This window comes from Hylobates moloch, unplaced genomic scaffold, assembly GCF_009828535.3.
Source record: "Hylobates moloch isolate HMO894 unplaced genomic scaffold, HMol_V3 SCAFFOLD_12, whole genome shotgun sequence".
Taxonomy (NCBI): domain Eukaryota; kingdom Metazoa; phylum Chordata; class Mammalia; order Primates; family Hylobatidae; genus Hylobates; species Hylobates moloch.
The window spans coordinates 80,284,191-80,298,204 of NW_026652287.1; the positions used below are offsets into that span (position 1 = coordinate 80,284,191).

Below are 14,014 nucleotides of genomic sequence, written 5' to 3' on the forward strand. Positions count from 1 at the left end.
ATTAGATTCTGTTCTTACAAACTGCGTTCCATGTTTTCCTCCACATTCTGAACATATTTTTTTAAGTTTACATGCAGTAAAATTATTTTTTAAATGTAAAAAAAGTTACTCTTATTGTGTCCAGGTCTATAGATTTTGACAAATGCATTGTATTAGTCCATTTTCACACTGCCATAAAGAACTACCTGACACTGGGTAATTTATAAAGAAACGAGGTTTAATTGACTCACAGTTCTGCATGGCTGGGAAGGCCTCAGGGAACGTACAATCATTGTGGAAGGCAAAGGGGAAGCAACCACCTTCTTCAAAAGGTGGCCCGAAAGACAGAAAGAGTGAGGGGGAAATGCCACACTTTTAAACCATCAGGTCTCATGAGAACTCCCTCACTATCACAAGAACAGTTTGGGGGAAACCACCCCCATGATTCAGTTACCTCTCACCAGGTCCTTCCCTCAACATATGGGGATTGTAATTCAAGATGAGATTTCGATGGAGACACAGAGCCAAACCATATTATGCATGGAGCCTTGTATCCATTACAACAGTTCTACATAGAACATACCTGTCAAACTCCAAATGTACTTCATGTTGCTTCCTTATTGTCAACCCCTACCTTTACCTCCTAACCTCAGACAACCACTGATTGTATTTTCCACTGCTATAGTTTTGTCTTTCTCAGATATCATATAAATGGAGTTGTACAATCTGTAGTCTTTTGGGTCTGGCTTCTTTGACTTGGCAAAGTATATTTAAGATTCATACAAATGGTTGGGTGAATTCTGTACTGTTGAGTAGTATTCTGTTGTGTGGATGTGTCACACAATGTATTTATCCATTCATGGTTGAATATCCAATCTGAGTTGTTTATAATTTTTGGCAATTTATATTTTAAATTATTTTATATATTATTCCCTGCTAAATATTTTCATTAAATATTGTTAAGTAGTTTACTATTTAAAATATTTAAAATTTGATTATTTTGAATATTTATTTGAATATTTTAAATTCATATTTTAAGGTTGTTTGCAAAAACATTGATGTATTTTTTAAAAATCTAGTTTACCTGCAATTGAGACTGAGACTCATGGATATAATTTTTGTCAAAGAAAAATTGGAATAGCAACAATATCTTCTCAAAAATACAGAAAAGATACATTTTTAAAAAAGATTTTAATATGTTGTAAATGTAAAATATGATTGTATATTGAAGTTATAGTCTTTCAGTCTTAAGGAGGATAAAGCCCAAAGATCTATTCTTAGGTTTGTTGGCATCTTGAATTTCTTTGATGAATCCGAAATAACCTTCAGTCATTGCTGTCTTTCTTCAACTAATATTCTCTGTCATTCATCATCCGATATCCTTGTTTGCAACAAGAATAGCAATATATTTTACTACTAGATGAAGGAGGAGAACTTGCAGTGATGATTTTCTAGAAGCAGTAGAACTACTCCTTAAAACCTTGAATTTAAACATGCTGAATGCTCTCTTCAGTATTGAAGAATAGAGTCTATCCCTTAATGGTGAAGTAGGATGCCTGTGTCTCTGGCAAAGCAGACAATAACCTTAGAATTACATCTGCCATAGCCACTTATTACCATGGGACCTCTGTTTTCAGAAATCACCTCTGTTCAAAGACAGTGGCCACTACTAACAGCAGTTATCCTAAAGCTGAGGCATCAGGAAGGGGGATGTGGAGAAACAAATGGTTAACTTGTTTCTAACAGGTAGGCAATATGATATATTCCAACAAATAGGGAATATATCTGCCATTCTTCATCCCATATCCTTGTTTCCAACAAGGATGGGAATATATATAATTATGAATTACATATATACACACACATGAATTCTGTGTATATACACATATACATTTGCATACACATACACTCTCATATGTACTGTCTTGTTTGAATTATACTTTTCCAAGTTATTTATGTTATTAGTTGTATTAATGCTAAGACACTGGTAAGTGTGTATAAATAGGACTTGAAATCAGGTAAAATATTTTTGCAAATTTATAAAAATCACAAAACATAATTAAATTGGTATGAGAAAATCCACTTTCTTCAAGTTAATTTTTAAAAATGATTGCTGTGAAAATTCTTAAATGTATATTTGAAACGTCTTAAAAGTTTTAATGAATATGAGTCTTTAAATGTTAAAGAGAAAATAGAATATTTCCTGGTGATTTTCTCTTACTTTAGAACAAGCTATCAGGATTGTGTGGAAACTTTGACAAATGCACTTCAAATGATATGACCACATCTAATAACTTGGAAGTGAGAAATGCTCAGGTATTTGGAGATAGTTGGGCATTAGGACAGGTAAGTTACATCAATGTATTTTAGAAGTCAACAAAAATTTTTAAGAATATTTTTCACTGGAACATTTTTTTCTTATTTAGGTAATATTATTTTACATACTATTTTCATAGTAACTTATAGCTGATAAACGTTCATATTTATCTTCTCATGTAATTTTTCTGATTACCTTATCATATAAAGGATGTTTTCTCCTTATTATAGATGAAGAAATTGAGGCTCAGGGAGGTTAAATGAGTTGTCTAATATTATATGGCTAGAAAGTAGCAGAGGTGACATTCAAATTCATCTCTTCTCCCTCATGTTTTCCTCACCATAGCAAAATGCCAATCAATGTATCTGCATTTTGAAGGATGATGGAACTTTTGCCAGTTCAAAGCAATAATAAATGAAGACAGAATTTCTTAACAGCCATGTTACTGTATTACATGAAATAAAGGGGGATGCGTGTGTATGTGTGTGGGTGGGTGGATTGTGGTCGACTACCTTTGGCAGCAGTTGGATAAATTAATTTTTACGTATTTCTCTTTCAAAGGGTTTCTTGAGGCATTATAAGCCTATAAAGGAGGGACGTGTTTGAATGATTTTCCAAACTTACTGACATAATCTATATTTTTATTTATTCTCAAGGAAGTAGTGTTATATGAAACACATTTTGAAAAATGCTGAACTCAGAAAACAGAGTCAAATTGGAAGTTCTATTCTTTCTTCTACTTTCTTTTTAGCCTGTTGTTCTTTTTAATTGATAGGAGTGTTTGAAACCACAATTTCCTGATTGGTTACCATTTGGTTAGTTACTTCTCTACTTTGCCTAGTTTACTAATATGTCTAAATCTCTCTAAAGAATAAAGAGGGGATGGGGTAAAACATTTATTCCAGTCAGTAATATTTGAGTGTGGTCTAAGCTTAACAGTACAAAAGTGTACCTTTTAATATCTAAAATATCTACTATATTGAGAGAGACAAAATCCTTTTAACTGTGGCTATCTTACATCTTGTTATCTTTAGAAGTTTTGAAAAAAATCGTTTTACATTTTTCTCTCTGCAAATGAATTAAGAAGTAACTATTTCTAATGGTACTTAAATATCTGGAGTAGTCAAATAATTTTAAACACCCTCAAAATAAATTTTTTATTCATACCTGATAGACAAGGCTAAAACTCAGGTCATTTAAAAAATTCACTAATTTTTATTTAGCACTTAATGTTTTCCATTACATACAGACACATAATATGGATAAATCACAGTCTTTGCCTTTAAGGAATTTAGAGTCTAGAGGTGGAAAAATTAACAGTCAGAACATAGTAAGATAGTTGCTTTGATAGAAGTGCACACAAAGTGGGGATTGTGATGGTCCAAGAAAGGTTCCTGGAGAAGGTACCCTGCAGGTGAATCTTATAAGATTTATAGGAGCTAAGAAAGTGAAATTTATGGGAAAGAATTTAACAGGGAAAGGAGGGAGCAGCCACCTAGAAGGTGTCAAGAGGCTGGAGAGAGTGTGGTGCACAAAGTGAATTTCAAAAAGTTAATTTTGGTTGTGGTGTAAGGTCTGAAATAGAGAATAGCTGAAGTGCAAAGTATAGATCTGCAAGATACAAGGGCCAAGAGGCTCTTATAATCCAGCTAGAAATATTAAGTCAGTAGAGACTTAAGACTGTATTAGGAAGGATGAATTTGGAGGTTCCTAGAAGGTCTCCTACTTTCCTGGCTTCCTGGGTGGATACTGGTGTTCCTTCTTGAGGCAGGGCAAAGAGGAGGAAATGAATGTGGATAGTCGGGGAAGGACAATGGTGTAGAGGTAGGGATGGTTAGGATCTGCTGAGAGAGAAATGACAGATACATTTAGGTGGAAGTGTTAGTTCTGAAATTCAGGAAGGAGATGTGGGATGGACATAGGGATTTGGCAGTTACTAGTATATTCAGGGCGTTGAAGCCAGGACGCATGTACCAAATGAGAAAAATAGAGGTTTGAGGATTAAGCTTTGCAAAGAGAGGAGGGAGAAAGAGATTAGGGAACGGCAGCCAATGTAGCAAGAGGAAACCCAGCAGAAAATTGTGTCACCAAAACCAAATGAGGAGAGACATTTGAGAAGGGTAAAGTATTAAATAGAATCAGAGGCAGCAAAAGTCAAGCAAAATGGAAGACTGAAAAGAGGTCATGGATGACGTTTTTCAGGGCAGTTTCAGGGAAGGGTATTAGGGGAGGAAGAGGCCAAATTGCTGTATGTGTGGGAATTGAGTCTGCAGAGACTTGGGTACATATAACCTCTCAGATGATTTGTGACAGAAATGAAGAAGACGAAGATGAAAGAAACAGGTCATGCTCATGTAATTTTTTAAGTCATGCAAATGCTGTGTTTAAGACAATTTAAAAATCATTTATCACCACTCGATCTCTAGTATTGCTATGATTTTAATATTCTGTTTAGTTGCTTTCAAAAGTAATATATGCAATTAACATTGAATTGGATGTGAGCAGGTGCTTTACACAAATCCTATCTAAAAGGATGAGAATATATTAGGTGCAATTGTAATGAGTAAAGTTGGGTAGGTTACTCTGCTTGAGAAATTGTCTCTTTGAAAACTTCTTTTCTCTCTTAAATTTTTTTCAACAGTGTGAAAGTCCAGATGAAACAATTAAACCCTGTGAGGCCCATCAAAACAAATTTCCTTATGCCAAGAAAGAATGCTCCATTTTGTACAGCGATATTTTTGCTTCTTGTCGCAATGTGGTAAATGAATACTTTAATGAACTCTCAAGTTTAAAGATGTTTTACTGTGTCTATAATACTGAGGTGAACATGACACATAACTGGGTGATCCATTGGCTTTTTAGATGTACCACCTAACTATTGTTAGGGGGACATATGTGTTAGTTTGTTTTTCCGTAGAAGTGGCACATTTAGTTGATTTACTTTCTCCCTTACTCCATCTAATTTAACAGTGTACCTTTGTACATATTTGTAATAATTTGTTCTGGTTTATGGAACATTATTTACATACATCATTTTATGATTAAGAGCATAAATGTTTACTTTTCTTTAGGGAACATTGTCAAATGGGCATTCTTCTCAACTCAAAGTATGGTTTAAAAGTATTTCTTGTAGGACGTTTGAAATGGTTTTAGAAGCACATCCCAAGATGGAATGTAACTTACTTGGAAATTTCATTTTCAAAACTCCTTCCTAGCATGATTATTTTAGTTCCCAATAGAAGTTTAAGCAATATTTCAATGTATTGGTAAGAATTAAGTAATATTTCTGCTGCATACAAGGCTATGCTAGTGGTCTTGGGGGAAGTCACTTGTATGATTGTTTGACCTGTGGGCTAAGATGGTTGTTTTTCTCTTGGAATACCATTCTGTTTCAAAGAACAAATGATATATGGTTATTCAGACATTCAGACAGGGATATTTGGCAGATATTTTCTTTCTTTCTTTCTTTTTATGAGATGGAGTCTTGCTCTGTCATCCAGGCTGGAGTGCAGTGGCATGATCTTGGCCCACTACAACCTCTGCCTCCTGGGTTCAAGCGATTCTCCTGCCTCAGCCTCCTGAGTAGCTGGGATTGTAGGCGTGTGCCACCAAGCTCGGCTAATTTTTATATTTTTAGTAGAGGCCGGGTCTCACCATGTTGGCCAGGCTGGTCTGGAACTCCTGACCTCATATGATCTGCCCACCTCTGCCTTCCAAAAGGCTGGGATTACAGGCGTGAGCCACTGCACCCGGCAGATATTTTCTTAAAATGTGTGAAATGAGTCTGTGGCTTTAAGGAAACACCTGATGGTGTCTGTTATCTTTGATAAAATTTACTTTCAAGGGAAAATTAGAGTTTTGTAAAAGTTAGATCCACCCCTGTGAGCTTATAAGGTTTTTGATACTTAATGAGTTTTTTGATGATCTAGATGGTGATATTAACAAACGTGACTTGTAGCTATTATATATAATCAAGTGTGTCAACATTTCGAAGATCTGCACGGGTCCATAAATTTTCCACATGACCAATGCATGATGTTACAAAATCATGCAGAAGTAAAAGATCCATTCAAAGGGCGAAATAAAAAACAATTTTAATATAGCAAAGTATAAAGTTTATTGATGTGGTTTTAGATTTCACATTGCAGTGAACTTTTTAAAAATGATTTGAGTTTTGATATAGTGTCAAAGAATATCACAATTACTTGAAAAATATATTAAAGTACTCCTTCCTTTCCAACTAAATACATGTGTGGAACCGAATTTTCTTCATCTATTTCAACCCAAACCCAAACAAGACAAAAACATTACAATAGACCGCATGAAGAAGCAGATATGAGAATCCAGCTGTTTGCTATTAAGCCACACATTAAAGAGATTTGCAAAAATGTAAAACATTGCACTCTTTTCACTCTTTCTTGGCATACATAAGTATTTTTCACTAAAGCCATGTTATTCATGTAAACATATAATGTTTCTTGTTATTTTTAAATGTCTCATTTTTAATGTCTAATAGAGTAAATATTGGTCGATATAATCCCGTAAACAAAACCTCTTTGGGGATCTCAGTGATTTTTTAAGAGTGTAAAGGGACCCTGAGACAGAAAAGTTTGAGGACTGCCATATTAGAGCCACATAGGTAGACTAAAGTCTTGTTTATAAAAAGGGTTGCTTTTGAGACTTTTCAGAGTTTCCAAGGACCACACCTGCTTGACAAGAAATATTGTGTCAAGTCTGGAGTCCTGAACCACAGAGCCTGCTGGTTCTTTTCCACATGAAAAGAAAAATTAACCGATGAACTGACCTAAAAAATAAAATACAGCTCAGTGACAGCAAATCCTGCTTCTTTTCTTTCTTTCTTTTTTTCTTTTTTTTTTTTTTTTTTTTTATTTGAGACAGTCTCTGTCGCTCAGGCTGGAGTGCAGTGGCGCGATCTCAGCTCACTGCAACCTCTGCCTCCCGGGTTCAAGTGATTCTCCTGCCTCGGCCCGCTGAGTCCCTTGCTCCGTTTTTAATGCACTGTCAATATATTAAATTTTGTCAGCTACTTAAATATAATGCAAATAAATAAACTAAGTAAATAGAATAAGTTGTTTTTAAAGATTGCTATTACCATTAATAGCCATTAGGATGTTGCATAAGCGGGGGCAAAAAAGAAAGTAAAGAAGGAAGAAAGATATGAAATTATATAAAATTACAATTGGAAGCAGAAGATGCCTTATTTTAATGCCATGTGATTACATCAATAATGAAAGAAGCTTCCAAAAATTAATCTGTTATATTGCAGATGTTGAAGTCATATGTGTTTATTAATCTTATTATTTCTTTTGCTAGTTCTTTGATGTGACATTTTCCTAATTTCTTTCTCCTTTGGGCAATAAAGAGGCTTTAAATAAAGAGAACTCTGTAGGTGGCAGTGTTAAGCTGATAATATCAAACTTTGAAAACACATAGTTTTCTTTTAGAGGGTTGACTTTAAATCATAATCAGTATCTATTGAAATTAAGTAATCTTTCACCTCATTTTTCAGATTGATGTTACTTCTTTTGCCAAAAATTGCCATGAAGATACATGTAACTGTAATCTTGGTGGTGACTGTGAGTGTTTGTGCACTAGTATAGCTGCATATGCATACAAGTGTTGTCAGGAAGGAATATCAATTCATTGGAGATCATCTACTGTTTGTTGTGAGTACCCTACTTAGAACATCATTATGTAGAGAACTGATAAAGAAATACATATTAATTGTTGATTTATCTTAGAAATAATGCCAGGAAACTCATGGAAATCGAATTAAATTAAAATGACTAAATTTTATATTCCTTTGACAATCATAAATTAGAGAATACCGAAAGGACTTATAAAAATAAATTGTGAGATAATATTTTGTTCTGTGTTTGATTGCTGTCATTGTACCATTTGAAATATAAATTATTTAAATACCATCCTTAGAGAAATTATGACTTTATTTCTTTTATGCCTATGAAGTTTCATTGTTCTGATGATAAACATATTTTTAAAAAATCACCTTGAATTTGCTTCCAGATTTGACTCTTTAAGCTTTTAATTTACTTGTGTAGGTGGTAAGATATCTGAACAAACTTACAATTTGAACTCTTTCAGTTGAGGTTTCTAAATTGGTGATATATTTTCCTACTTTAAAACAGTTATATGAAATTTAGTGAATTACAGTACATCACTTAAAGAATCTTCTTTGCTCAGAAAAAGTTCCTAAATAATACCATTCTATATTCTTTCACATAGTTATTGATAAATATGTGGCCATATCTTGCCCACATTCAGATAAGTGATTGACTTCTTACATAGTTTAATATTTATTCTTTTTTTCTTTTAGCACTTAATTGTGAATACTACAATGAAGGTATGTGACATTCAAATTAACAGTATCACTGTAGTATTCTATTAGCTGTATTTTCATATTAAAAATTTTTGAACACCTTATGCTGTGAACAAACTATAAATAGTTCATAACTATATAACTCCATACAAGCTTTTAATTTTTAAAATTTTCAAAAATTTCTAGGTATTTGTGTTAAGATTTATTTCCTAAAAACTAAAATAGTGTGTAACTTAAGTTCTCAGAATTTAAGAGGCCCTCAGTACAGTTTTGGAATGACATGAATGAATGGATGGATGAAGTTAGTTAATTTTTTAGATAAAAAGGATGAAAGCTGTATAACAAATGTATACCTTTACCATTATTTATAAATGTAAACATTGTTCAAATGTTTTTTAAAATTTTATCTTATTTTTAAATTGACAAATATAATTATATATATTTATGGGGTACAATGTAGTGTTTTGATACATGTACACATCGTGGAATGATCAAATCATGCCAATTAGCATATCTATCACCTCAAATATTTACCATTTCTGTGTGGTGAGAACATTTGAAATTCTTTCTTTTAGCTATTCATTCTTCAAAAACCAGCAAATTCTATCATTTGCAACAACATGGATGAACCTAGAGAACATTATGCTAAGTGAAATAAGTCAGGCACAGTGAGACAAATACCATATGATTTCACTTATTTGCGAAATCCAAAAAAGTTGAATTTTTAGAAGTAGAGAATAGAATGGTGGTTACCGGAGGCTGGTGGTGGGGAAGTGGGCAGGGGAAGGGCAGATGTTGGTCAAAGGGCACAAAGTTTCAGCTAAATAGGAGGAATAAGTTCTGGCATCTATTACACAGCGTGGTGACTATAGTCACATTTTTCTTATGTTGTGGAAATCAAAGAAACAAAGTATAAATGCAGTAACATAAGAGATAATGTAAGGAATTTATTTTGCCATTATTGTAGGCAAAAGTCATTCTTACATATTACCAGAATGAGAACTTATTGATATAATAATAATGAAAATCTCCTAATCTCAGCAAACATCCAGATTTGCAATAAGAAATCTGAGAGGTGCTGCTGTCTAAAACTAAGGTATAGATGTAAGAAGAGACAGAGTATTACATTTTTAGTGAAAATACTTGAAGATAGCGGAATTGGAGCCTTTTTGCAAATCTATTTAATGAGGAAGGTGTAGGCCTCAAAACCTAATTCAGACAAGTAAGGTGATCTAGGGAGGTATCCATTTTGTCAGTAACTGGGCGAACTCTGGATCCATGATGGATGTGTCATTTAGAAAAATAGTTACAGGAAATCTTGGCCAAGCAACCAATCTGAGGAACTTCAGGTGGCTTATTGGAGAAATTTGTCAGCTAGATAATTTTAGAGAAAAAGAGATAATGAATTAAAAAGAAAATGGGCATTTTTGATTTTAGTTGCATTTGTTACATCTATAGAAATTTGATAGAGGAGGCAAATTCAACATTAAAAAATATCTGTGGTAGTTAAAGAAAATCTAACTAAAAATATGTCCTGTTCAAGATTTTAAAGAGACTGCCACACACGTGCATGCACACACACACACACACACACACACACACAAACACACCACCTCAATCTTTGGATTCCATAATTAAAATGTGATTTATTGCCTAATAACAGTAGCTTTTGTGGTGTTAACTGCTTTCTCTAGATCATATAAACTTCAAAATATGTTATTATTTTATTTTATTATCAGCATTTTGCTATTATCAACACTTTCAGAGGAAATTGAAGCAGAGAGAGATTAAATAGCTTTGCCAAATTCACTTAGCCAAAATGTGGCAAATTGGGATTTGTAAACAATTTGGCTTCAGGGCCAGTGAGCATGACCTCCACGCTACATGGCCTACTGTGTGGTTAATACATCCTAGTGTAGGGGTGATCACCGACATTGTCATCACAGGTTCTACGTAATGTGCACAGACAACAATCTGAGAAAATGCTCCAATAACTTCCTCACTCAAAAATTCCTGTCTCACCCAGTTCTGTTATGACAATCTCCATCTGTGCCTTTGTATTTTCTGGCATTTCTTCTGCAGACTTGTGGACCCAGAAGCAGAATTTTCTATGCATATTGAATCTCTCTACCTCTTGCTACTTGCTACATTTTGCTCTCTGTTAACAAGTCTGCTGCACTTCTAGTGATGGTTCATTCTTCTAATGTGTTACAGAATCCTTCAAACCTGTTCTTCTAGTTTCATTTGTAATACTGTATTGATAATATCAGAGCATGAACATGGGGCATTTGGCCTTCGTGAGACACTAATCGGCTTAGTGGAGTGGCAGACAAATAAATTTCCTATGATCAAAGTAATAGGGAAAGGCATCAGTGTGCCAAGGGGAGTCAGAATTTGTGAAAGCAATGCGACAGCGATAGACGTTGAAGGGGAGAATAAAATTGTGATGACATGGAAAGTGATAATAACTAGAAAATGATTTTAAATGGTTATTCTTAATTCGTTGAATCCCAAATAAATTTCACAGCTATTGTAAATTTACCTAGTCCTTTTTGGGCATTTATAGCTGGCATATTTCTCCCTTTCTTTATTTGTTACATGCCAGACACTATGTTATTAAGATACTTATAATATTTGAAGCACATACATAAATAAATAATTGTGATTCTGTAGGAAGAATTTTAAAAAGTAGCTGAATAATCCAAAGGTTGTTGCTGAGATTATTTCAATAATCTTTAGCACAATGATTCTATATAATATCTTTGTGTTCATTTATATGACTTTTACTAAAAATGTAGAGCTTGCATTTGAAATGCTATTTCTGTAGGTGAGGGAGAACTTCAATTTCCTACTTAAAATTGTTATGTGAGTTTTAAGTTCAAAGTAATTTTATTAGATAGGATATGCTTATTTCTGTTTTTAAAGAATCACTGCAGGAAATGATTGCTTTCAGTAGATGGTGAAATTATACTTCTCCCTGCAGAAAATTAATGATAAGATCAATGACTTTTGTCTCCCAGTTGCTGGTGAAAATAGTCCAGAATCAAGCTACCAATTAACTGAGAGTCAATTCAAAAGCTTTAGGTTTTTATACAAACAGATTTCTTGATGGCAATTGTCTCTTCAGGTTGCTGTATTAAGGGGTGTGTGCAGCAGGGGAGAGATTTTGTTTCTCCGTCTCCTTTCTCATTTTATGTTGAATATTCACGAGGGTGCTTCAAGTCCTCAAGTTGTAGTTGTATACACATCTTCTCCATTCTGAATTGTATCTCATTATAATTCACTTATTATTTGTATATTATTCACATATTTGTACAAATCTACATATTTATACTTTGAAGTATATTTGCATCTTGGAGGTTTTTGCACTTTCCTCTTGTCCATGCTAGAAAATTAGCCATTACCAGGTAGAGACTATTGCTATAATTTTCTTTGGTCCTCCTGTATTTTGGCTCATGGAGAAACACTGCATTTGTAACATTTGTAACCACGGTAGTGAGTCTCCTGCAGCCAGGCTAAGAAAAATTGTCCACTGTTTCTGCTCAGCTCCACCTTGATGTGGGGGCAAAGCTGTTTCAGGGTTCTCTCTCTTTATAGGGTACCAAAGTCCCTAGTGAAGCTCTTTTCCTCATCGTTTATAAGGGTCCCAAGCTGCTCAATGGTGATGTGTCCCAGATGATGGGTCAGTGAGGAGATTACGCTTGAAAATAATGTATCCTCTCAGTCTTTTTTTTCTTCTCCTGGTCCTTATCATGGAAACTTTGGTTCTCCTTCCCCTTTCCTAATTGGAAGACTTCTCATCCCTCCAATCCAATTATCCTTTCCCCTTTATTTAGGCCTAGTCTTAAGTCCTTAAGGGGAAAAAAGTCTCGCCCTTATATTCTTTGAATCTTTTTTCTCCTTCTTCAGCATGTGCTGAATTGAATTGGCTTTGAGGTAAAATGAGAGAAGAGGGAAAGTAAAGTATACTGAGAGCAGTAAGGTTAAACTTCTATGAAACAACCAATCACGTGTATATCAACATTTTACATAACCTACAACAAGAACATATACATATACATCATTATATATATAAATCATTAGTTTTGAAGAATTCAGTTATTAGTGATAAATTTTTAATTGCTCAATTTTTTGAAGTATTTTGTTATTAAAACATTTCTTTGAAATGACAGATTGAAATTTTAAAAATCTATGCCAATTTATAATTCTCATATTTGTATTTAACTAGGACTTGGAGAAGGACCATATATGCTGGCAAGCTATGGGCAGAGTGGCCTTGTTCTGGGGGCCAATATGACCAGCAGAAGCATTTTCTCTTTGCCAAGAAGCAGTGTTCATACCAATTTATTTTTTTATTTTATGATCACTCCAGGCCTTTTCAAAGAGAAGGTGTCATGTAAGTATAATTGAAAATAAGGGTTTGGATTTCCAATTACATTTTAAAATTTAGCCACTCAGTAAATATTAATTGAGAATCTAATATGTTTATGGTATTTTTTTAACGTGCTCTAAAGGATATGAAATAAAATATAACATTAGCACATGAGCCGGCTTTCTCTTTTGTATATAAAATCATTGCTTTATTTATTGGCATATATATGTTAGAATTGCAATTGTTTGAGTTTTTGGTTTTAAATAAAATATAGCTAAAATTTTCATAGTATTAGTCACAGAACTTAATTTGATGTTTTTGAAAAACCATCTACTGATTCTTAACATTTGAAAGGTTTTATGCCCCCAAAAGTACAAGCAAATTGTGAATTGATACCAAAGAAGTTCTATATGAAGAGCATAAATCAGAGTGTAGACAGTCGTTGTGACAGTCTGTTATTCTGTTATCCTTACCTGCCTTGTCTGTCCTGGTTCCTGGACATGTCCTCAGTGCCCTGAACCTAGCTCTATATTACTGGTTTGCACCTGCAGGTCTGTACTGGTCGTATCCACCTGGCACCTGTTCTGATTGGTAGTAGTTTCCCTTCTGATCCAGTGATGTTCAGGCTACCTTGTGTCTACATAAGTCTACCTAGAACCATGCATGACATATTGTGTAATGGAATTTATTTGTTGGATAAATCAATCAGACTTAACTTTCGCTTATTCTGAGAATGCTCACAATTCTCCAGTTAGAATACATTATTTCTTTCCTGTAAAAAGAACTCTCTTAGTTCTGAAAACACCTATCACCGTCAAGTTCTAAATTATGCTGGTTACATTTTTTTCTCATATAAAAATTTATTTTATTATTCTTGGCGTCTTTTGGTGCTCAGCAGAAGAACTTAAATTTTACAACATGATAAATGCCTTTGAAATAATATTGAATTTGGGAGAGCTCTTCATTTTATGATTTGTAATAACTAATG

The 14,014-nt window shown here is 33.9% G+C and overlaps 1 protein-coding gene across 2 annotated transcripts in view; it reads left to right on the forward strand.

The window, feature by feature from the left end:
- The window catches only part of OTOGL (otogelin like), a 269,944-nt gene that overhangs the window by 189,468 nt on the left and 66,462 nt on the right, over window positions 1-14,014 (forward strand). For both annotated transcript variants that reach the window (XM_032171665.1, XM_032761833.1), the window contains 5 exons: window positions 2,206-2,325; window positions 4,938-5,054; window positions 7,827-7,983; window positions 8,652-8,678; window positions 12,883-13,050. In XM_032171665.1, the coding sequence (XP_032027556.1) occupies window positions 2,206-2,325; window positions 4,938-5,054; window positions 7,827-7,983; window positions 8,652-8,678; window positions 12,883-13,050 (589 nt within the window). The remainder of the gene's footprint in view (window positions 1-2,205; window positions 2,326-4,937; window positions 5,055-7,826; window positions 7,984-8,651; window positions 8,679-12,882; window positions 13,051-14,014) is intronic.